The sequence below is a fragment of the Hyposmocoma kahamanoa genome, unplaced genomic scaffold, assembly GCF_003589595.1.
Source record: "Hyposmocoma kahamanoa isolate Upper Pololo Valley unplaced genomic scaffold, ASM358959v1 100021, whole genome shotgun sequence".
In the NCBI taxonomy this organism is placed as follows: domain Eukaryota; kingdom Metazoa; phylum Arthropoda; class Insecta; order Lepidoptera; family Cosmopterigidae; genus Hyposmocoma; species Hyposmocoma kahamanoa.
Genome location: NW_020653200.1, coordinates 13,514,475 through 13,541,042, shown reverse-complemented (window position 1 = coordinate 13,541,042; position 26,568 = coordinate 13,514,475). Strand labels below are relative to the sequence as shown.

Sequence of the window (26,568 nt, the reverse complement as noted above, 5' to 3'; positions counted from 1 at the left end):
AAGTTTGTAATTTGGTAACATAATTGGAACGTATCTTGTATTCGTACGTATTGCATTAAAGTAAAATTCGGCACTATTCAAAAGTTATTTTACGGTTTTCGCTAAGTCAATAAAATTATTAAAATGATTAATATTCCATTTAAAAATTGCAATAACCTTCATTTCAATAATTTGTCAATAATACTTTAAATATTGGAAACTCGAACTAAAACATTCAAAAAATGCTCAATAGTTAATTAATAGTATTTATTTATTGACAATTGGCTATATAGCCTGAAAAGACTATAAAAAAGTTAGTCACGGAGTAACTTTATTTGAATTGCTTATTTTGACAGATGAGACCGCATTATTTTGGCAAATTGCACGTCATGATACGATTTTACTATGAAAGAAAAGGTAAACGGATTTCGAATTAGGAACGTAAACTGCATGGACAGTAAATTGTTTTTGTGAGGTCATAGAATTTGACAGGCAATCCAAATTAAAGGCATAAATAGGATTGCTATAAGAGCTCAGCAGGCCCCCAGAACGTTTAATTTGAAAAAAGAATGACTTCAATTAAATGTCTTTTGATTTCGATTAAAGCAAGTGATTCATTTAATTATAATTCGTAATACACTATCATATTATTAAACTTTTTTTTAACGTTCTTCTAAATATGCTCATGAGTATAGAGGTTGTTTTATGTTACTATTATGTATTTTGTGTAATGAAAGTGTTAGTCGGGAATATGTAAAATTGAGTCGCCTCGTAGTTAGATAAAACTATACTTTTATTACAACTTCAACCAATATTATTACCATTTTTATTTATGATAAAAGTGGTCTGGTCAGATCAGAGCGCGTCAAGCTTGACACTTAACATTTAAGGTCAACTGTATTCCGCTTACAAGGGTCCAAGTGTCCTGAATGATGTGCCGTGGATGTGTCCTTGACTACGTTTACGATTTTCAATATGTATTATTTAAGTATGTATAACTTGATGTTATATACAGGATGTTTGGAAGATTGGTGCAAAGCTTTAAGGTGCAGTTAGTATGGACTATTTAGAAGCGTTTCAGGCATGGCTGTCTTAGATGAACTCTAAAAAATTTATTTTACCTAAATTTCAAGATCTTTTTCAGAATAAGTCAACAGTTTAAAAGTTTGAATGACATTGATACTATGACCAGTTTAAATAATAAATAAATTCTACTATATTTTTTTAAATAAAGTAATGTAATAAAACGTGTTCTAAGTATCTGTGACTTGTGAAATCTAAATCTTCAGTAGTACGCTCGGTTTTAGTACCGTGCCTTTTTCGCATATACATAGGTACGGTGGCGCCATACTAATTTCCCGCGTTAGCGCGTTTCGATGTATCTGTGTCTGGTTGAGAAAAAAAATACCGCGGAAACTTCAGAATTTTAGTTCGTAATTATGTTGTAGAGCGAAAACGATTGAAATATTTCTTTTTCTCGCAAACGAAGTGAAAAATAAAGTTTTCACCTTAAGACTAAAAGCCAATATAAACTTTTAGAGTAATAGACACCTTCGCTAAGTTCGGATGGCTAACCACCTCGGGTATATATTCGCTTGATTAAGTCCCTCGATAAAATAATACTATTTAATTATTGGCTTTTTCTCAAAAAATCTTGAAACTAAGGCAAAAAAAAAACAATTTTTGACTTCGTTTAAGACAACCAAGCATGAAATGCTTTTCTAAATAGTCTATACTAGTTTCACCTTCATCTGCATCTTTCAAACACACCCGTATAACTTTTACGTGTATACTTTAAAACTAAATGTATAAGGTGAGAATGTTATATTATTTATTGAACAGAAGAAAGCCTAATTTCTATGTATATTAGTTACAAATAAATCATAAAAAATATATATTTGAACCGAAAAAAAATAATACAATAAATCTGTAAACATACAAACAGATATCCTCAAAGAAATATTGTTCGTTAATTTATTACTGGATATTGTCGGCTGGAGGCTAAAGGAGGCTCGACTCCATTATTAATATATCCATTATAGATTCAGCCTCACTGACGATTGCTTTTGTACAAAGGGCGCGAGACGAGGATGTTTGCTTTCGTCGCTTATTATATTATACAAACAAGTACTACACTGCTCGACTTCTGATGACGTTATTGATCTCAAAATTATTGAACAACCGCTTGTTTAAATCCGACTTTGTTGCAAAGTCATACACAGACGGATTACACTTCCACTTAATGAAGTTTCAAAATGTTGAACTGTTGAACGTTGATTCGATTGCACTAAATACTTAGATGGACTTTTCGGAAGTGAAGGAATAGCCATAGTTTGCCATATTTAAAAAGAGACATTCTTAAATAAAAAACAAAAAATGCAAAACATTCCGCATATTAAGAATCAAAAAAAATTGGCCCATATTGGAAAGCTTTTTTGAATTGAGTCCGTACATACCCAGTATAGCAATCTTAACTTCAAAAGGATTTAATTTACTCTATATTCGTTCGTCAATGCTACAGAAAGATAAGTATAGAAAAGTCTAATAACTTTGCAGGAAAATTTATAGATCGTACCTATGTGACACCTTATTCGTACAGATACTTTTTCGTATTAAGGTCTTATTAAGGTTTAATTACGTTGATCTTGTGCTAAGACAAAGGACAGGAAGGTACACACATCATCACATTATTTATTCTCTTCGGAGCAGCTGCGCGAGTTAAATATTTATCAGAACCAGTGCTATCCAAAACGCTCGCTTGATTTCTACATTTCATACTTTCTGTTTACAAAAAACATTATGAATTGACATTTCGAGATGTTTAAGTAAAAGACAAAGATTGGAATTTTCCAAAACGTAATATATAGGTCATGTACCCGGAAACATTTGTAGCAGTAAAGCTCCTTGTGAAAGAGTTCGTCCAGCGAAGTACTAGTGCCACCTTACCTATTGATGCCGCCAAGGAGTAATTTGAGTTATGGACAGGCGTGTCGCTTACCATCAGGCGCACGAATTGTTAGTCCCGTCACTTGGTATTAGAAATAAATCTTCACGGCAACGTGGCATTCAACAGCTTACTTACTTATTCGTGACCGCAATGTTGGTTCATTAACTCCCATGATACCTTTAAATGTATTAATACGCAAATATTATAATTTAAGATCGTATTGACTTCCTAGTTGTATTTACTAATAGGACCGCGAGCAACCACAGCGTCACAGGTGCGCGGGCGCAACGGTCACCGACGGTTACGACCACCGAGCGTGAAGAGGGATGCCACCCGTAATAATATTTATGCTTCGCCCTTTGTCACCACAATTGATCCTATTAGTTTAATCCTATTGGCAGAATATGCAGACATAAACATACATATATCTACAGACAACAGGTTTAGTCTATATTCGACAGGAAATTCTATTTTAATCAAGATGGTGAGTTATAAGAGAGTTAGAGAGGTTCAGTTAGAAATCACTAGGAAAAAACAAGGCTGCGAGATAACGCAGCTTTGGTAAAAAGTTATCTGCAATATGGGGTCTCAATTCCGAGGCAACCGGACCGTGAATCATCTTATGGGTCCTGATATATTTTGAGATATTGCGAAAACAATGCACTGAGGGAGCATCTGGAGTACTGTTGAGTTTATCTTTTGATAGCTAAGTATATTACGTAATAGGTACTTGAGATATTTGAATACGCGTTCGTTATGCAGCAAGCGTTTAATTTATCGAAATGACTTTATCGTTTAAATCTGTCTATTAGACGAATTAGGTAGATTGAAATTACATTTTCGGGAAAATATCAATAACATAGGTACCAAACACTCAAATGGGAGTTTTGTGTTCAATTCATCATAAGGAATAAACTTGATCAAGTCTCTGTATTTAAAAGAAAAGACTTCGTCTCAATTCAATTCTTTATTCCATTAAGTATTGAACCATATTGCAGATTTTTTATATTTTTATTTTAATACCATATTGTTGATTTATTTGTAGGATTTTATTTAATTTACAGCTATTGTAAAATTACTCGAAATTTGGGTATGTTGGGACCATTCTAAATATTCATAAGCACCCTTCGTCACAGCTATACACAATTATATATAAATCACAAAGTCCGTCTGAAAATCGGATACGATAATGGAAACAGTGCGTGCATACGTTAGTATGTGTATGTTGGTACCCAATTAGCGAGTACAAATATTTACTACACATCCCGTTGTGAAATACATATCTTGTAACCTTTATCAGAAATACATACTACTCAGTTGTAGTGCTTACATTGAAGGGAGAATTTATGCCACAATATCTTGCTTAAGGTGCTTCATTTCCTTTAAGTACACATCGTAGTTTAATTTACTTTGAGTTCCTCCAAGAACAACAAGCTCTGCTACGTAATAACAAAAGCGCATTTGAACGTCTTAATTCCCTCTTGAATACATCGGTAAATTAATATTGTTGCACTTTGACTTGCACCTTGAATTTGTTTCAAAATCTTTACTTATAATATTACACACGTTATAGATGATTTACTAATTTTAACACAAATTATGGACAATGTCCCAAATATTGACAGAACTGTCCTTGAAATGCACCTCTTATCTATATACCTATAGGTAGTAATTATAATATGGTTGGAAAATTTTTAGCTTAGAGGAAATTCCGTAAGGAATTTCTTCTTATACGGAGAGTAGACTAATAAGTCAATGATTTTTGCTTGAGGACAATTGTCCTAATTATTTAGGACAGAACGTTATTGGTGATGATTGTACCTATAGTGAAGACAATTTAAAGAATAAAGTAATTTGAGTGTATCTTCCGTGGACTTAAACGAAAAACATACTATCAATGCCATGTGATTGTAAATAAAATGAATAATTTATAAAACCGTTCATAATATCAAGTATTAAGCTCACATGTACATGTTGATTGTTAACGCTAATCAAGGAATTTTTTTGGAAAAACTTCTGTTTGGAATCACTCGTTAAAGAGAGTCGTAGAGCTTACCTCTCTCGAGAGTTTGTTAAAATGGTTCCGAAGTTCCGCAATCATGGAGTGAGCTTGTTGCTGGTCGTACTTTAGCCGGCTCACTTCGTTGTCGAGCTTGTCAACCCGCGCCTCCTGAGTCCGTGTCAGTTGAGCCAGATCCGCAGTTTCAGTCAAAGCCTTTTTCAACTGTAACAATGTTTTTGTTTAAATTCACATAATTCTGATGTGATGAATATTAATATTATTTTTTTTATTTTTTTTTATTAATATTGTGTTATGTTACACATACCTTACGCAATATACACAAAATATTAATACAATAAATTTATTAAAAAGTGCTCTTTCAACATTACAGCACTGAAAGTACTGGAAACAACGCTAATTCAACTTGCAAGCCAAACTCATGTCAGCGCAAGTTGAGACTGGTCTGGCTTTGACAAATGCTTTATTTAGTTGGCGGGTAATTCTGGAAGCTTTGCGCATTCAAGTTTCAGTTAAAGCGAGACATGCGAAGTGAGTTTCTCCTTGGGTAGATCACAACAGCCAATTGTTAAACATGAGTTATTTTTATTGCCAGTTGTATAATCAGTGTTTGCCTATAAAATACGCTACGCCCTGGCGTACAACTTCTATTTTCATAGCTCGGCGGACATATGAAAATATCATATAGGAAGATATATATAAATTATGTACGCCAAGGATAAGGTGTGACAAAATACCGCATTTCATTTTGATAGGCTGCTGACCTGTACGGCCATTTCGGGTTTTTTGCTGTACCTATTCACTAGACAGTGGTCGGAGCTACTTAAAGATGTAAACACCTATACAAAGTTCCGATCAGTTCTCAGCAGAGAGTTTTGTACGTTAAGAAAGCTGTAGGTCTAAACAACCGGTATTCACCGTGACACAATCAATAAGCTGAGAGAAATGTAGCGTCAATGCAAGTTTGCGTGTTTGCTCCCAGTGTGCTCGGTTAGCTGGTATGAGAATAATTGTTTTTGTTATTCCGTGAAAAACCCCAAATCTGGTTTTTTATTTACACTAAGGTGTAAAGCATATTGCAAAGCTTTTAAAACTTAAAACCCTTGCCTGCGTTTCGAGGTTAGAGTGAAAACCCTAGTTTCAGCTCAGGCGAAACAATGTGTACGACTATTTTATACTAAGGTTAGAAATTTTCCTTGTATTGTATTAGATTAAGTTATATTGAAATCAATTTATTTTTATCTTCCTATCTTCTATCTTCTTCTAGAAACATAATTCCAGCTAGGGGATGAAATTCTGGTATGCTGCTGCCTTTGATCATTGCAGATATCTAAAAGCTGGAAATAGGTGTATATAGCTTACAACGCTTAAAGTGCAAGTTTCTTGTTCTGAAGTTTCTTAAGGAAGTTTAAGTTTCCTTATGAACTTCAGAACGAACCCAAATAGCAAAAGCATGCCTGGTTTTGAATACTAAAATATTTATTCTTATAAAAGCCTTATTATATATTTAATCTTATAAGAAGGGAGAATACCTTACCTTTTTCTTCTTATTATTTAAGAGCTAGGCTCTTGTCGGTGGAGCAATCGCCAATCATCTCTGTTTAGCGCTTTAGCCTTGATTTCCTGATACGACACGACATTAACTTTTTCCTTTATCTGATCTAAATAATTTCATCTCGGTCTTTCCTCTGCCTCTCGTTCCTTCGATCTTCCCTTCTATTATGTTTCTAAGAAAACTAAACTAAACATTTTCCCCATATTCTTACCATTAATGACAATTTTTTTCTTTTTTATAACATAATTCCGGTCAATGTTTATTTCGCGTAATTTCTGGGTCTCAATTTAACTAACTCATCACTTTATAGTTACTTACATCAAGCAGCAAAAGAAAATAAACTGAAATGTAGGCTAAACCGCTGAAAACGAATTAACAATTTTCTCCGATACTTTCCAAATATTTCGAAACTATTAATGTATTTTTTTATTGTACAGGACAGCAATTTGAATGTGACGTTCCTAGCGACTTATATTATAGTGTGATTTTAGGGAATCATCGCACTTATCGAAACGGAATCGCACTAAGTTGGTTCCGCACAGACAGTCGACGCGAAACGCGACTAAAGCTATCTGATCGGCTCAAGTAGACTCCGCAAATTTAAGTGTGGTGATTCCCTTAAGTAGATCTGCTATACGCTATGAAACTTTATCCAATGAAAGCAGTTTTCTCCATACTAAACATCATTATAAAACTTTTTCCACTATGTACTCAGCATTTATATATATGCATCACTACACCAATAAAGATTTCTAACAATATATCAATATGAATTTCAGAAACTCAATCGACTTCTCGAGGACGTGTTGCCATAATATGATTATTGGTAGCACAAAGCCAACAGACGTCAACAACAGTGTTTACCTCGTTACGGATGACGTGGAGATCTCGTAGGAGGGCCGAGTTATTGACACTCTCGGTTAGTTCACGCATTTCGGTACGAAGCTCCTTCATCGACGCTTTGGCCCATTGCAGCGTAGCCTGTTCGTTACGCTCGTTGTTTGTAGTCAAATGAATACCGCAAGTTTTTCTGTAACAAATTATACGATGATAAATGTATTCCTGAATTTTGTACGCTAAATCACATTTCATTTGAAAATCAAAATTGCAAACGTAATTGAAACGTGTGGTTTTAAACATAACTCGGTCCCAAAAATAGATGCTACACAAATTAATTTTCACACTTGTAAAGTGTACGGGGGAATAGATAGCTCTTAGAAATCAGGTCGAACTATAAAAAGGAGGAGAAAAAGAGAAGAAAAAGCAAATAAAAGGGATACTATTTTTATAGTTATTACGGACTGAAGGAGTAAAAGACACTTCACTTTACATAAGATCTTAATTATGTCATTACACGTCTAATGATGCGCTATGTATGGAGTCACAAAAGAGAAGTGTGATGTAAAAATAACTCACGTCGTTTCTGAAATTTTACACATACATATATTGTACTGACTCTATAATAAATGCAAAAAAGTGGTATAAATAATTTATTTCCTATATGTATGGGGCAAGGGGAAGTGACGTCACGCAACGGTGGAGCCAAACACCGTGTCTCCTGTAACTAACCCTTTCGGCTTGCATAATAAAACTATTCATTTAGAATCCTTCTGACTACTATAATTATACAATTTTCCAAAACCCACGCATTTCTGTGCACAAAATCACAGGTACATAGGTTTTGCCTGCTTGCCTTTATGCAAAAGCTGTAGGCGTGTTACATGTGCATAATACGGAGTTTCTACGTTTTGTACATACAAAGGAAAAGCAGAAAAGAAACAGCGCAATCATATCAGTTTTATAAATCTATATGGATAGACCCTCGCGAAAACTGCACGTTCTAGAATTTTGAAAATGCTGCGGTACACGTGCAATTATTTGGCTGCGCTAGGTTCGTCACGGTGGGCTCGATTTTGGAAAAGATAATGTTATTTCGCACGCTTTGGGTAACGTGGCCACATTTGCAATATTACTACTTTTCAGGAGAGTGGTTGAAAGATTCTACAAACGACATTAGTCGATAATTTTTTAAGGCGAATCGTCGGAGAAAAAACGGGAATAACTGATTTGCTAGATCAAATATATATATGGATTAGGCATTTACTATTAAAAACGATGTTACAAAAAATATAGGATACACCTAAGAATATTAACTAAAGAATGCACTGTTTACAAGATAAGATGTACTTCACCCGATCATAAAATTCTGATTATTAAGAGGAAAATATCTATCTTTGTACATAATTTTTATATGGAGATATTTCTCTTTAATTACTACGTAGAACCTGCTAAATTTTGGTTTTCAAGTGAAGCCTTATTACTTATTAAGTTCACATTTATCCCAACGTCACGCTACGACCTCCGCTGCTCCGTCAGTTGCCATCGGGCGCTTGTTGATGTCGGATCTGTCTCCAATTTTCTCCGCATGTTCTTATGTTATTCATATTAATTTACAGCGCGGAATGCGGGACGCGAGAGGCGACCACCCCACCTCACCTCCTAAACTCTACGCTCGCGTTCACATAAATCTCGCTTTAACTTAGGCTGTTTAAACAGTGGAGTTACAATATTTCTATACATAATTATATTTCATGTGACAAAAGCACACACGAGTATACTTTATTTATCACAGATAAATAAAGTATACTTGGACAGACAGGAAACTACCTCCGTGGCCGAAAGGTTACCATGCCGGACTGCCACGCAAAGGTCCCAGGTTTGATTCCCGGACCGGGAGAAATATTTGTATGGCCTACATTTATTTCTCTCGTGAGTTTGGGTGTAATTTGTGGTTGTCTATGTGTGTGTCCATGGCGCCCGCGACACACCCTAGTGCGGGGCTAATGTTGAGTGTGCGCGTTATTAAAAATAAAGATACCCAATCTCATAAATGTTGCACTCGTAACTCCGCTTATTCGGACGCTTATTTTGATTGTTAACTGGTATCAAGTAAACTCGTGATGCGAATAATATTTGAAAAGGCCAACAGATGGCAGCTATCAAGGTTATTGCTAGTGATGTAACGGAAGTGTCATAACGGAAACAGAAACGGATTTCAAAAGTAAATACACGTAAAGTAAATGTTAGCGTAAACGGAAATGGAAGTGTAAATATTATAAGAACTCAATAAAATAGTCGCAACAGGATTTGTTTTTGGTTTCAAAATTTAAGTGCAATTCTATCACACCACAAATATTTAAAAAACGCACCCTGACCGCCAAGTAACCCGCACTAGCGTTTGACGCATCGCGCATAAAAGTTGTGGAAACGGAAACAGATGTGAAAAAGCGTGCGGAACGTCTGCAGTTGCACAAGCAGAAGCAGAGGTCTGTTGCATCACTAGTTATCGCTCCTGTCCAGGCGGTGGATACATATACAATAACATATAATAAATCGCACATAAGCCGAGTCAGTTACTTTTAATATTTTAAATAAAAAGTCAGTGCTAAAACGTTACTTAGTTTCGGGAATAAGTTCAAAAAGCGTCATTTATACAATTGATTGCAAACTAACAAATCAAAAACAATACCATTGAGAAACCTTCCATTTGTTATCTTTTCAACGAAAGTTAAATGTTTTCACCAATTTTCGTAATTGTAAATGAATATTAATTTCAACATCCCTCAAATGTTGTTTAAAATAGTTTTGCATTTTATATTCTTATGGCACCTCAAATTTTCGAAATTCAACACTTCTTATTTTTATTTCATCCAAGTTATATGTACTAAAGTTAATTTGTATGAATTGAAACCCGTGGCTGTATTATAGCAAGGGTACGATTTCAAGATTGTTACTTTTATACATACAATGACGTTTTTCTCTCCCCTGACATGGCAAGACGATAATATGGCCCATATAGTTGCGAGTGTATTGTACAACTTTTGCAAGCAATGCGTTCCAATTTTTTTTTAAATCTTTTATCAGCTATTCAATCAAGGAAGTTAATAGTCGATAGTGTTATTACACAATTTCGGTAACTTAGTAATCTGTGTAAATAGTGAGCAACCCACGTTATCTCTCAAAACATATCTTCTATATCTATCTACTTGTGGAATGGGTCATTGACGATTATTCACATTATTTCACATAATTTAACGGTAAATTCTTATTTATTTGGGTGTACCAGTAGGCAGTATATGATTAAAATTATTATAAAAATACTAACTCCTTGAGTTGTTAGCAAAAACTATATCCCTATCTTTTGTATTGTTTAACAGTACATTTGTATTGTTTAAACAGTATAAGATCTTGAAATGTTCTAATCGTTAAAGAAATAGCAATGAAAGGTAATTGAACAAAAAAGTACATACATATTCATGTACATCTATATTTGGGAAAGTAAGTTAAATTTTGGGTGGAATCGACACGGGTGAAGACGGCACACATGCTTTTAGGTACTTACTTTACCTTGCTTGGTTAATGTTAATGGATATAAGTTTGGTTAACATTAATCAGAATATCATATTTGTTAGCCCAATCGTAACTGAAAATTAGAAACTATTTTTCCAAGTATTCCAAAAAGCGATATTTTAAATTCTTTATAAAATAATGCTATTTTCCTTTACTAAACACGAAACATGATATTTTATTTAATTATGCACGCGTTGTAAGTGCAATGTACTTAAAATGCCGTTGCATTTCTCTTTCTACAATGGTATCACAAGTACTTTGTTAAAGTTGTGAAAGGTGATGAAGTTTACATCTAACTTAGCGAGTGCTCGTCGCCAGTGGCTCCTGTTGTAGGAACATTGGAAGGCATCTTTCAATTCTCAGAAACAAGTCTAACCGATTTTACAAACTTCTCAAACGGACGACGAGCTAGAACATTCTATGGGGAAATGGAAATAAGTAAAGTTATAATTAATTACAACTTTTTAGTAACCCTTCTCAAGTTTTGACTTCCATTGTAAACAGATCCGTATTTTGATTTCCTTTTTTGTTCCGCTATGCACATACCTACTTAAGAAAATATGTGTGGACTAAAAGATAAAATTTATTTGACAGAAAACGATTACAATTTCATATTTACCACGGTTCCAGGCATACGATTTACATATTATGAAAAATAATGTTTTTTATCCTCTAAAAAGAACAGAAATAGATATGAGAATAAATAATGGTAATGACATATCTTTTTTTCCTATAGCCATGAATCAATGAATAAATACGATAATTAGGTAAGTATACCTTTAAATACTACTAACATTTCATGTAACATTATAAATTAATAAAATCAATGAAATCAAATGCTGCTACGACATACTATTAATCACGTTTTCAACAAAATCATAAGACAAACCAAGCAACAAAACTGTAGTACACGTTTAGCTTCGAATAGACGATAGAGTTTTATATGGGTTTATGTCACAAAATCTAAGGACGTTGTCGTACAGGAATGGTACGGGTGAAATCTTTTAGCACACGAACTGTGTATGGTAAGTAGCTGGACACGAAATGCACGTTTCATGATCAAAGGACTGCAGTCAGTAGATCAAAGAACTTGTCTGTGGGTGTTGATTGCAATTTTAAGAGCGAAGAGCCTGCGAACACTAAGAACACCAGACTCCTCGTATAGCCTCCTGCAGTCGGATAAAGTCGAGATTTACCGCATAGTTTTAAAAACAGGTCGTTGTGCTCTTTCCAGGTGGACATCTGCGTTTTTGCTAAATCACTCCAATTAGAAATACAATACGTGAGAAGCGACTGGCAGAGAGAGAGAGATTGCCTACGAAGCAGCGCGGTGTCCCGAAACATTCCTAAAATATTTGCCGTTTTTCTTACTTGCCCGGACAATAAAGCTGTGTGGCAGTATAATTTAAGCTTATCGTCTACTCTATGTAGTTTCAAAACGTCTAAGAGCCCACGGACCCTTTCAGAAAAGATAAAAAAGCTAGGTTTATCTTTTACTAGTTTATATTGTTTGGGATTAAACTTTACTTAATTACATAAATGAATAGTTAGTGTGACGGTTGCTGTTCCATTATGTTAATTAGGCTCCCCATGGACCACCGGCTTTCATTACACGAACCCCATAGGGGTTCACGGACCACAGGTTAAGAAACTCTGGTCTACAATTATAACAACGCACTTAACAGTATTGGTTTTGCGTAGGCCTTCACAGGAGCACGGTTTTCCACCTCCACAACAAGTGTGCGCTATAATACCTGGTAACCTGTAATACCAGGTACCTAGCGAAAATAGAGCTGTTGCTGAGGTGTGAAAGCAGATTTACTGAGTCTTTTTCACATTTAAATTGAGCAAAATTCGCTTAAGCCAATCACAGACCAATGATATACAATATCACAGACACATAATAACAAACAATGGTCTGCATTGCGGGTAGCGTGGTTCTAGTCAGTACCATGAAATATGATGGCAGTGTCAGCATAGCAGATTGCTTCTGCGTCCCGGAAAGGAATGTTATGAATGTCGTCCATACACATAATGAACAACATGGGTTCCAGTACGCTTCCCTGTGGAACGCCAAAGCCACGAATGTCGCTCATATGTAGGCCGGGTTGGCCAACATTGATTGCGATCAGACAAATAACTCCCGAACCACTCATGTGCGTACTTATTATGAATTTACTCTAACTTCGACCGTTTGTCGATTGCATCCTCACTAAGGATCTGGATTTCACTTTGTGTAATTATCTACAGGTTTTTAAAAAAAAAGATAACACATTGAAAACGAACATAAATTAACATGCGTACATAATATTGAAGTTATTTTTCGACTGAATTGCAGGTATATAATTATATTATACAAATGTATGTGGATGTGTTATACAAATCTCGGGGACAAATTAGCTCTTATAGCTTTTAAGGCAAGAAGTGCTATACACGTTCTGTGACTAGGGAACCGCAAATACCTGCAAAGAATATTTCGTTCACGAAATTCAGCGCTCTGGAATTTCTGTCGGAGTCATATTCCAAAGCTTTTGTCTTGCTTTCGTGTGGTTAGTATATAGTGAGAAGAACCTTGTTCGACATAAACATCAAAATTTACGTAAATAACAATAAATAATATGCCACTATTACATTATTGCTGTTACAAGTTGCGACAGAATCTTTTACATAAAATAAGAAGAGAAAATTTTAGTAATGTTGGTAACTATTATTTTGAATAATGCATAATGTAAAATAACAAGATGGCCTCGATACTAATTTTCAGGACCAATATGACATTATTGTTGCATTTTCAATAATAGAAGCTTGGAGCGCTGGCAATTGTGCTACAGGTTGATAAAATTGCGACAGTGCGCTCTGTGACTAAAGATATTTTTTTATTATGACCTTGGAATCGGCAAAAAGTCTGAGACCAGAGACCTATAAGTATGAGTCCATTGTTGGAAAAGTGCGACCACCACATCGATGTTTGACCGGTTTAGAAAGTCGAAAAGCCCCCGATCGGTAAGCTATCAACTCGTAGAGACCAATTTAATGAACCTAACCTAGACCAAATTTAATTAGGACTTCCATAGTACCAAATTTCACGTCAATCCGTCAAGTGAAAATAAAATAAATATTTATTTTATGACAAATCCCTGACCAACTGAGAAAGGATCTGATACATTTAAACAGTATAGATTCTAGAAAAAATTTTTCGATCCCAATGTGTAACAATCGCGAAAACCTAAAAACGATAGCTGAATAGATGTTTATCAAATATATTCCAAATATAACATTAGTTTCCAAGTAATAATATAAAAAAAAGAACACGTTGAGATGCCAAATCAGACCAAACGTGATAGACATACAGATACACAAAGGCTTCAAATCTACAACACCCTTCTTTTTGCGCCGTTAACTTTTTTTATGGTATCAAGTCACGGGACGAACAAGTAGTGCGCTCGGTGGTTAGCGACACGCCTGTCCATAGCAGTTACACCCGGCTTACCACAACCTCTTAAAACAATATTACTTTAATATTACATTGACTTTTCGTACTACGACACGCTTAAAGTAAGCTTACTATAATGTTAAAACTGTGATGTTTTATAGTCAGTGCCGCCCAGATCTTCAAATCGCAAAGAACTGAGGGGCTCTGAGACATAAGTTGACAAGTCCCATGTGCCTGTACTTTCGCCTTACAATTTGATTAAAAATATTATAATTTCTGGCTAAAGTTTCATGAGACGCGTCTTTATCCCGTAATGTAAGCACATACTTTTCAAAAGTACGGTCGATATTTTCTGAAAATTACAGGACTAATATATAGTTAAATTTATATATGTATAATTAAATTACATTAAAATTAAATTTATATATTATATATGTATAAAATTGATATGACTCCACTAGTTTGTTATAATTATCAATACAAAGATCGAACACTTAGAAAAAATTCCTTGGATCCGGCCGGATTCGAACCGACGACGTCTTCTAGCAAACCGTGTCAGATATATATAGTTAGATAATATATACAAACTTTAATACAAACTTTTCTAAGTCATACGTATTCAACTTCAAATAAAAAGTTTAAAAGACTTTATTCTTCAACAGAAAACATGCAACATTTAAAATAAAATAATTACTAAAACTTTGTCGAGGAAAACATGAAGGCTTCAGCAATTTGCTGGTTTTCAGGCTTCACTTCGCAAGTACCGTACATGATAACATGTAGAGACGGGTATATTTTCGGTTAAATATTATATAAATAAGAAGGTACCTTATTCACATAGAACACTTGCTAAATAACAATTATTCTTCTTCAAATGACATACGTATAGACTATCTTGTATATTATGATATACCGCTAAGTGTATGAAGAGTATTTTACTGTGTACAAAGAATAGATATTGCAGAGAAAACAATTTAAACGAATTTAGATTTACTATATTTATTAATTATAATCAATAAATTTCATTTTTTTTATTTCTACTGACGTCACAGAGCCCACCTATAGTTATGCACATTTATTCTATAATACGTAGTAGACATAAATACCTCAAAGCTGCATAGGTGTGTAGTGCTTTTGACATTTATTTGTTTATTTATTTAATTGCACATGATGCAAACACAAAGAAATGTATATCGTACAAACATGGACCCTGTCAGGATGTTGTAATCTACAAGGAGGTAGCTGCGTGGTGCGAGAGTAGTGAGAATTTACGTAACAGTTATGTCGCACTGCTCACGGGACAATTTCAACAAGATTTTTCGGACAATCTTCAATAGCACGTTAATTGAAAAATGTACCAAATAGCTTGTATATTAATTTCAATTACAAATGAAACAGTTTTTTCTTATTATTGTCATTTCACATAACAACAATTGACTAATTTAGTAAGCCCTTTTTTGTATCAATTGTACTTGGTATTGACCACGTCAGAAAAATCTTGTTGAAATCAGACAGCGCGACATAACTGTTACTTATACTGTCACTCCTCCCACACCGCGTAGCTAGTACCTCAGGAACCGAGTCAATTAAGCTGTATTATTTATTTAATGCTAAAAATAATAATACAACAAATAGCTCCGCTTTTATTATTTTTAACACAAACATAGAAACGAAAAATTTGACAAAAGGCTTGATTTTGATTGCCTCTCCCGATCGGAAAGTGCGTCTTTTCCGAGTCGAGGCGTATATGAATTAAACTCGGGGCCCTTGTAGATACAATTGTATTTCAAGATATAACTTTAGACGCCGAATTGCGATGGAGTCTACGTATAAGTAAGTTATTAAAACGGCTCAGCTATGCAGTGTACACGATTAAAAAAATACAAAACTTTCAGACACGTCGAAATAGCTTTCACAGTTTAATGACATACGGCATTTTGCTTTGGGGTAATGCCATCGATATTAATAGAATCTTTGTCCTGCAGAAACGTGCGGTTAGGGCAATTTACAATCTGGGCCCCAGAGTGTCTTTGAGAGATAAGTTTAAAGAGATTAACGTTCTTACACTAGCGTCACAGTACATTTACGAAAATGTTATTTATGGTAAAAAGAATACTAGTAATTTTTTTATTAAAATGAGTGGACAGGCATAACGTTAACACGAGAAATAAAAATAAACTAGCTATTTTTGACAGTCGTCTTCACAAAGTCACAAATGTAAAATATATATATATATGAAATGTATAAGCTTTTAAAATAAGATTCCGGATGATATTCAAAATTTACCATGCACGAGGTTTAAAACTATAGTGAAACAAAAACCTTATACTAATTATTATTATGCAGCTTCTGCGTACTTGGATGACACGAATCCGTGGTAGTGACCCGGGGCTCTCTTCTCGTTCTCTGTCCGACACCCGTCCAAAACAATTACTGTCAAATAAGTAATACTCGCCTCGATTGTTTAGCTCTTGCAGGTAGTCTCAATCTAAGCTATTTGAAATAAATATTGCAAATGTTAAATCTATTCAAGTGTTTATTTAAAAGAGCAACCCCTAGAATTTACATAAACTTTTTTACTTTAACCTCCATCTAACCCGGGCCCGAAGTGCACTAATTTTCTTAAAACCAGTCGTCATTGTAATTTCGTCGTAACTATACTAAGATTATAAGATAAAGATAAATTTATTTCGATATAATTTTATCTAATACATTACAAATAAAACAAAACAAATGTAAACAAATTATTATTGTATTAAAATAAGCATTAAGAAGATAATCAAATTTGTACATTCTTCATAGTAAAGCTTATACATTTTAATATTAGAACTTAATGTGCAATCGCGATGCCTAAACTGTGTAAACGTGTACCTTATTTTAAGCATCTTTCTGGGCAAATTTCTGTATATTACAGCTTAAAAAGAGATTTTCTATATTTATATTGCAATTATGATAATATTTGTTAATTAAAGAATTCATTATTCTTTCTGAGACGGCAATGGCGTCTAGCCTGTTCCCATATCACGACTATTTGTCGTGACTGTATCGTGGACGTTTATTTTATCGTTGAATGACGGATGTCGGGCGGAGAACGGGAGAGTGTGTTACGTCCCAAAGGGTTTTTAATTCCTCTCCCTGTCCCCTCTTTTAAATACATTACGTAAAAACTTCGCTAACATAAATACAATACATAATAAGTACTAATAAATACATCGCACACTGAGATGATTGTGATGATTTGGATTTAAAAGAATTTAGCTATTATCACTACTTAAAATATTACTAAATATAATATTTTATTAGTTGATACCTAAAAGAGAACATTTATTCTACTTACTTAAAGCCCTTCATCTGACGAGATCTATTCAATTGAAGAGGAGCTTATAAAGGCCCAAATTTAATTTGCAAAGTAAATGTTGAATATTTGTCATCAGTTTTTAATAATAACTAGTATTTTATTATGTATTTTATGTATTGTTAAGTCTGGTTGTAACTATTTATATATACATATCTAAATTGGGAGTGGGGAAGGGTAATTTGTATTTATAATTAGATTTTTTACGAACATTGCTGTATACACATGTGTGTAATAAGCAATAAGGTCGCACTCTATGCTAGTATTTGATTTTAGAATTTTCATTGCGTATGTAAAAGATTATATTTTACGTTTCCAACGAGAGTTTTCCAATCGAGGTGATGTCTAATGATATTCTTAATAATGTAAAGTTATCGACTTCTTCGTAATTGAACTTTATAAAATATTTAGATACGGACTCACGGTTTAAATTTTATCATTTTTGTTTTTTGCTGTTTATATCTAAATTGTGGTCATGAAGCCAACCTTATACTATGCAGTATGTTTCGTTTATTTCCATATAGGTGCTATTGTTATTATTAGGATATTTAATTAGGATAGAAAATGAATTAGATTATTGGTAGATTGTTGGTAAATCTTTATGTAAATTAGGAACAGAATACACACTAATATACTTCCTGGCAGAACAGATAATACTGTAATTAAAATTTCTAATATGATATTACCTAATATATATTATTAACTAATATCCATAATATTCATAATCCTAGTAATTTCCTTAGCAGAATAGAGTACGAGAATTTGTCGCAGGCTTTGGGCATGTCAAGTAAAATACCTTCCCCTGTAATTGTATTAGTTCATGTCGTTAAAATTTCCTATTTAAAAACAGACAAAGCGGTTGATCGTTTCTTTTAAAATCCATGCTGATTTACTTACCACTGGTAAGGTGTGTAACCTCTGATTAGACACCTCGATTTTAAGCAGCGATGCAAACGCGCGACTGCAACGATACATATCTGTACATGCACATTATTTTGTTTTGTAAATTGTAAATTTAAAAGTGAAATTAATAAATACATTTAATAAATAAATTAGTTAATTAATTTAAAACGTGCATCGGGTTTGCATCGCGTATGCATCCCGTTTGTATCGCGTTTGCATCGTGTTTGCATAGCTCCTTAGAGACGCGTGCACGTGGAATGGTAGACGATTAGCGACTGCAATGCTACTGCATTACTACTGCATCGCGTTTGCACGGTCCTAAAAGTTGCAAACGCGTATAAATATAAGGTATTTCTTATTGGAAATTGTGTTAAATTTTGTTAAAAATTGTTTTAAGAATGCAAGGAAATATTAAGTCTCTCGATCGCCTCTATTAATATGGATTCAAATGAAGTTGGGTTTCAATTAGATTGCGCAACATTCGATTATACATTCATTGGATGTCTGAAATATCGTATCTATTAAGGAACTCGATCCCATTTCGCAATAGGATAGCTACGCTGACGCCGCTCCGTTTGCGTCTGCCATAGGCCGTAGTAAGTTTCGCATAGATGCTTCATGTTTATTGTCTTGTAAAAAACTTTCAAGAAATTGGATCTTGTTGTAAATGCTTTGGGCGTTTTGAATTATGGTATTAAAATTAGGGCTAGTTACGAAAGAAAAGTTTGTTTTTGTTCTGTACTGTGTAGTTATTCATCTTAGGCGTTAATTAATTTCTTTTGTTAAATCTACGGTGTGTGTACATTTTTAGTTGATTTTTTCGTTCTCTGCTTGTTTATAATCGCTTCCGTTTATAATAATTGTTCCTAAACACTGCGTGCTTTCCTATTTTTCGTGCGTTTTGTAGTATTTTTCCTAGGTCGTTTCTTTTCTCGGTGGCCTCATTATCTAAGTACTTTGCATTGGCATTTTCCAATCTTGAAAAGAGACGATAATTCGTTTTTTTTAACGCTCAATATTTTTTTTTTAGGCCTAATGTAATTATGTCTCCCATGTATCCGTCTAAATCGACATTTATAGTTATACAAAGAAATGTAATATATTCATCACACGATATTTCCTGTTATTGAAAATTTTAGAAAATTTCCTATATCACACGTTATTTTCAACAAATCCGTATAAGACGAATTTCTTACAATTTTCATCACTCAAATTTCTCTAGAGTGTCATTATATTGTATTGATTTCGTAGTTCTGTAAGATCTTTTTTTAATTTGTTGTACTTAGTTTCCATATAGTCAATCTTATTTGTTAATGTGTTTAGTTTAGGTTTGTAAGACCTTAGTAAGTTAATGTGTATTTTAGTAAATAGTATTAAAATAAAGACTTCAATTTAGTACGTAGATATCATTGTTTTAAACTGGGTTTATATGTGTGTTGTGTTCAGGAAAGGAAATATTTTATTTCATGTGCACTAGTAAGGACATGAAAGTTTTGGTCGTCAGAGATTTGAAATCGAAGATAAAAAATAAAATGAAAAATATGTTTGAAAGATTAGTCGTTTTTCTTTTGCGTGAAGCTTTCCTCAGTATTGCGGTTGGCAGTTGCATGTTCGCAATCTCTAAGCTTCTACTTAATTTAATTTTTTGTTTCAAATACCCGCGTTTTTCGGATTATTTATATTAAAACAGACTTCACAAACATTCCTAATAGGTATTCGCATAGAAACGAGACCAACAGATGCAACTTGCCAGATGCTCTTTGAATGCATTAGACAAGCATCACTCAAAAATCACCTTTATTACCCAACACAGGTAAGCTCGCGGCTTATAAAAAATCTCTACCCGTCTCAGTTTCACCGCATTATGAGCTCTACGCAGTGAACGTAGCGTTGATAATACGATGTAGATGAAGACCATATGCCGTTGAAAGATGGTTATAAGTAGAAATAGCACCTGCCTTTTGTGTAGATGGCTAGCTGTTAGGGTTGGAGGCCCACTCGGCTAGTGCCCGCCACAAAAAAAATGTTTTGGATAGTAACATACCAATTGTTATCATTGATTGAAACTAGTTAGCCAGGTGAAGTATCAGTAGGCGTTCAATCAAAAAAATATACAGGCCGAGGTGACATATTCACTGTTGTTTCCGATTTTATTGACCTCATCCGTACGTTTGGAATATAGGTCATAGAGTGGGCGACAGACAGTGTGGGATAAACAATTGAAGGTATTTTATATAACCTGCAATAAGCGTGCTGTTAACTTAATCGGTACGTAACTATAAACTAACAACACACAACACTACGTCTTAAATAGTCTTCTATTGGGCATTGAACTTTCCAAAAATTAGGACAAAGAGAAAGAAGGCTAGAACGAACATAGATATGCAGTAATTTATACAGACTCTCTGAAGTTATGATAGTTCTAGAAACAACAACTGAAGCAGTGGACATTTTTGCACTTTGCTATTTATTTCAGTGACGCAAATTCGCATTACACAGCAAAAAGATGAAACGCAATAGGGATAAAAGCGTCGTTTACACAAAGTATGTTGGGTTACATTGTTAATAGTTTGTAAATATCTAATGCGAACGGTCCAGTAAGTAGGGTAGGTACTAGGAAAGAATTATAGATTTGTTTTATACAATTTTCCGCTCCCGTCCAATTTTCTTTTCCTTTTTATGTTTTGTTGGCAGGTATTTCATTGTTTGAAGCTGTGCCGACGTCCTGTTCTGAGATAATTAAGGTCCTTTGTTACAATATCTTTATTGACATATGTATATTATAAATACATTAACGAATTGAGAACCTTCTTCTTTGAATATGGTTCAAATGGACATTAGAACATATTCCTTAATTTAGGCATTTGTTGTACATTCGCACCATTTGTTCGTTGGCGGATGTGGGCTCGCAGCACTACTTCCGGTAAGGATAAATGAACATACCATTTTAGCCAGATGTTCCCTTATTGCCCCTCTCTCCCTGCATAAACACGTTAAATTTATCTTTTGGGAAATTTTGACGTATTTATAATAATAATAACGTGGCAGACAACTGCTCACCAGCCAATCACCAGAGAATTCCGCCTATGAGTACCAGAGCAAAGGAATTCACTCCGGGGCACTACCCAGAACACCCGCATAAGAAACAATTTAGAAAAGCAATATGTTTTATGATACCAAGTGGCGGAACGAACAAGTCGTGTGCCTATTGTTAAGCCACACGCCTGTCCATAGGAATACATTTGCCAAATTGGTCCTACCGGGAACAGAACCTGGTACTTCTTTATCCATCGCTCACAGTGCAAACTGCTGGGCTACCGAAAACGTGTTTGAAAAGGATACATACAGTTTGACGTTTATGCAACTTTTACTCGATTATTGACTAAAAAAGTAGTTTAAGTTTAGTAGAAATTCCTTAGACGATTATTTTGCTGGTTAGGTAGATAGATAGTCATATTAAGGAGGCCAAAAAGTTCACAACCATTATACGGTAATACAGCGTTAACATCCGTGAGTCTTAATAAGCAATGCTCGTTTTGCTCTGTAAAAATAAACCAGTATGCAACTGCTTATATAAAATCGATAAACAAAACCAAAACGGGCAGCTGGCAGCTTCAACTACGTATAAAGTTTAAAGTATGTCTGTGGTTTAAAGAATGCAGCGAGTCGGCTCATCCCGTGTAACCTTGGTATCACGAGCATAAAAAACCCCTACGCTAAATAGGCCTCTTTACATTCACATATAAAGTCGGTGGCATCTACTTTTTTAAAGGTTTGTGCGAGAGAGCCGAACACTATCTACGCCATTGCGGCTGTCAAAAATAACTAACTAGTAACTCGTTTGAGACGTATCTCGAAGCAGCAGGTGTTTGCATTAATTTTAGATAGTGCAATAAAAATACAGACACCAACTTTATATTTAGAGCAGCATAATAAATATCAGCATTGCTGTTGTAAAGGCATGATCTATCGTAATATTTATAATATAATAACGCAACATAACTATTTTTAAAGCTCTAGTTTAAAGCTATTTGACATTAAAGGAAGTTGAGTAACCATAACTTTGTTAACTTATTTCACTGTAATATGTTTGTTATTCGACGTAAATAATTTTCTCGATACACAGTTCGCTGCTGTTATTAAAACTTTGACTTCGTTAAAATGGATTTGTATATTCTAAATTTTGAATGTATTTCATCAAAACATCGCAACCGTACTTATCTAATCAATAAAAGTTTACCTTAACTGTTTGATATAAGACGAAGTGAAGTGGTATTTCACCAGATTAAAACATTTCTTAATAATAATAAATATTCGCTTCGTATAACTCACAGAGCAAATAAATAGTATATATATGTATAATATAACTCGAATGGCTCCGATTCTTGAACTTTAGATTCTTTTTTAATTTTTTGTAAGCATGTTTTGCCCCACTGCTGCGCAAAGACCTCCCCCTCTTTTCTCATCTTTCTCGGTCTTGGGCAATTTCTGGCCAGTCCTTTAAAAAAGAGTCTAAGTCATCCCGTTATCGCCGACGTGGTCTACCGCGTCTCTGTTTTGAGTCTGAGCGAAAAATATAAAATAGCTCTGTAATAATATAATATGTAGAGTCCTCCTACTATGATAATTTACTTCGTCGACGAATTACGCAAATACATGATAGGTATTATGATTTGTAGTTATTATTTTCAGGGATTCGAACCTGATCACTGTTGCATAGACTTTGGTGTTAATTACCTTGTTACTTCTATTTACAAAATACCTACTGTTGCTATCCATAAATTCTACGTGATTCTATTCCACGTGACAGAATGTTGACAATATTTATAAGTTTGGTAAAAATCCAAAAGTGGAGCGACTAGATTGAAAAGAATATTATATAATGAAAGATTTTTTACTTTTTAATTTCTGTTGAATTATTGACAAAAATTATATAAAATTTCCGGAGACAACAATTTTTAAGTTTTAATAGATTTATATTTTATAAAACGAAGTCAAAGACATTTTCAGTTTTGCAATCACGAGTTAACCCGAAACGAGACTATTGAACTGTTCTAAAATTTATATATGCATGCAGCGCTCTCTATGCGAAAATAGCAGCATCTCGCGGTTTAGGTCGCTGTCGCGATTGTCGTGGTTACTTCTTTAATTTAGCAATTGAAAATTTTTCTTTCATTTAGCGTTTCGCTGTTTTCTATGTAAAAGTTTTTGGTTCGTGGGTTTAGGAACAATCACATTATTCAGAAGGAAGGTTCTAGAATTGATGATTGAAAGATTGGATGTTGCTTATATCCTACCTGCAACATGCTGGGCGCGTATTTATTTATTTGAAAGGCAATTTTCATCAAAAATTTAAAGCGTGTGAAACTTTCACAAAACCCCGGCGCGGCAGCTTACGTAAAAACAGTAGAGCTCCTTGTGAAAGAGTTCGTCCATAGAAGTACTGCCACCTTACCTATTTCTACCGCCAAGCAGTAATGTGAGCTAATTACTTTCCGGTTTTGAAGGTAAGGGTGCCGGTGAAATTATAGGCACATGAGTAACATATTACTGCGTTCCGGTTTTGGAGGATAAGGGTACTGGTGAAATTATAGGCCCTGGGACTTATCAATTTATGTCTCAGAGAGACGGCAGCAGTGGCAGTGCCCCACAGATCTTTGCGTTCTAAAGCTCTGTATAGCACTGCAACTGCTATGGACTGACGTGGCGCTTACCACCAATACCACGACTTGGTCGCCCCGTCACTTAGTGTCTTAAAAAAAAATTACAAAATTACACCGTGCGATTTTAAGTACAGATTTGTTAGAGGTAAAAGTTGTGTAGTTAACGTAACACATTTAGTAAGTACTAACCTATCTGACAGAGTGTATGTGTTCGAACGTAATTAACTGAATATCGCAAAGTATAATGGGGCAGGGGAAAGAAACCGCTGTGTATTTGCCGCCTTATTATATCTTCGATTAAAAAGTTTTAAGTGCAACGGGTCATGAGTCAGGAGTCGCGTGCGCATATAGCATGAAACGCAACGGACGCGGTGACTGTCACGCTACAGAAAGTCCCCCTGGGCCTGCATGGACGCGGGCGGATCACCGCTCTGATGTGGACGTTTTTATTTTCCACTATTTACCACTGTTTTATAATTTGATCCAACTAGGGTGTATTTGAATTCAACGGATATTTCTATTGATTGAGTCATGGAGAATCAAAAAAGGTCAACAACGATCAAGGACTTTTTTCGCAGAATCCTTTGTAGTATTGTATTAATCCATATTCGTTTCGCAGTAGCGAGTGTCGTCTACCTTTATTGGTATACAATAGTATCATTGCCTGATCTTTCAATGAATCGACCGCTTTCAAACAGTGCCAATTGGTGTCATAGTCTGTACATATCTTAAAATGTAGTTGGACGGGTCATTCGTCGAACCATGTCCTTGATGACCGCGGTGTGAAACGACGACGTTTCTTTCAGTTCACTAAAACTTCGTGTTTCGGACTTATTATAAACTACTATGCAAAAATGAATGCTTTTTTACAAATTTCGGTACAGACCGGCAGAGAAATGTATGTAAATGTACACAAACTTACGAATTAGTTCACGCTTAGCTACCAAAACGATTTAAAGGCGTAAGTGAGCCATTCGTTCGAATACAAATTATGTTCATGTGTTAGTATAACACGCTTAACTTAGAAAGACAAATTTCGGCAAAAAGTAATTGTAGTGAGGGTGAAAAAACTTTGCCTAAAAATTCGCGGGTCTGAGATAAAATAGACTAAAAATAGAATGGTTATATTATAGTGTGAGACACACCAATAAATGTATCATTATTTTATTGTAAACTGAACATGTGAAGCCATGATAAGTTGTATAAAATCACACGTTTAAAACAGTTCGCTCAGCACTTGCTCTATTTTAGTAAACAACTCGCAAAATATTGGGCGCTTACATTTTTATGCAAGGACACCATGTTTAAATAAAATAAACTAAACCTTCAAATTACCGTAAAATAATTATGTTGAAAGGATAAGAGCTAACAAAGGAATATTTAAAAACGAAACGCAAAAGGACGTTTTTTTTACATAATATTTTTAGAAACTTCTGCTTTGTTGTACAAAATTAACTTTTTATAAGGTTTCCACCTTAACTGTGGAATAAAAAATAAGTGAGTTATAATAACTTGGACCGATCTAAAATGTTGTTTAGTTATAGGGAATCTGGGGTATAAAAAGATCCCACTTACTTAAGCTCTTCGACCTCCTTTTTCAGGCGCGTGACGTCGGTTAGGTGCAAAGTTTTCAAAATTTGGATTTGCTCTGCCAAGGCTTGCAGTTCCTCCTTGACTTTGATTTCAGCCGCGTTCACAACGATAAGAGAAACAAAAGTCACGAGACCGGCACATTTAATAATGCACTTCATGGTCGCGATGTTAGTGCGGAGTTGGTGCGGGTGCGAGAAGCGGACGCGCGAGCGTGTAGCTCAGCTCGCGGGCAGGACACGAATAGCTGGGACGCGGGAAAATACCCGGTTATAAGGGACGGAGCACGCACCCTGGCGCCCCGTAGAAACACCCCACGCGCTGTCGTCGGGCTGCTATGAACGCCGCAGATGCGTTCAACAGTTGTTCCGAAGTCCGATATCTCGTTTATGAGCTCGTATATCACACGCAACAGATAATTTTTATTATGTTCAACAGTAAATAAACCTACAGAGGACCGAAATAGGAAACGCCTAGAAACAAATTTATATCAAAATCAATGAGGCAAGTTTACAATATACTTTTCAGCCTTATTACGGAAACCATAAGATATTTGAAAAATTCCTAAGTACCAGTACCTAATTCGGTTTTCTTACGTGATCAGGTCAGTTTGTAAGCTGTCGATTCATATTTGTCAAATAAATTAGATTTACTTCATCCGTTTCTACCGAGACGGTTGCACAGAAAACGAAATCCCGTAGTTTTAAATTATG

At 34.8% G+C, this 26,568-nt stretch overlaps 1 protein-coding gene across 1 annotated transcript in view; it reads right to left on the bottom strand.

Moving 5' to 3' along the window:
* The window catches only part of LOC113226561 (protein scabrous), a 39,755-nt gene extending 13,667 nt beyond the window's left edge, over positions 1-26,088 (bottom strand). Inside the window, exons 1-3 of the mRNA XM_026459233.1 lie at positions 25,841-26,088; positions 7,366-7,531; positions 4,983-5,150 (exon numbers count right to left, since the gene is read on the bottom strand). Of these exons, the coding sequence (XP_026315018.1) occupies positions 4,983-5,150; positions 7,366-7,531; positions 25,841-26,016 (510 nt within the window). The 5' untranslated portion in view covers positions 26,017-26,088. The remainder of the gene's footprint in view (positions 1-4,982; positions 5,151-7,365; positions 7,532-25,840) is intronic.
* Between the last annotated feature and the right edge of the window lie 480 nt (positions 26,089-26,568).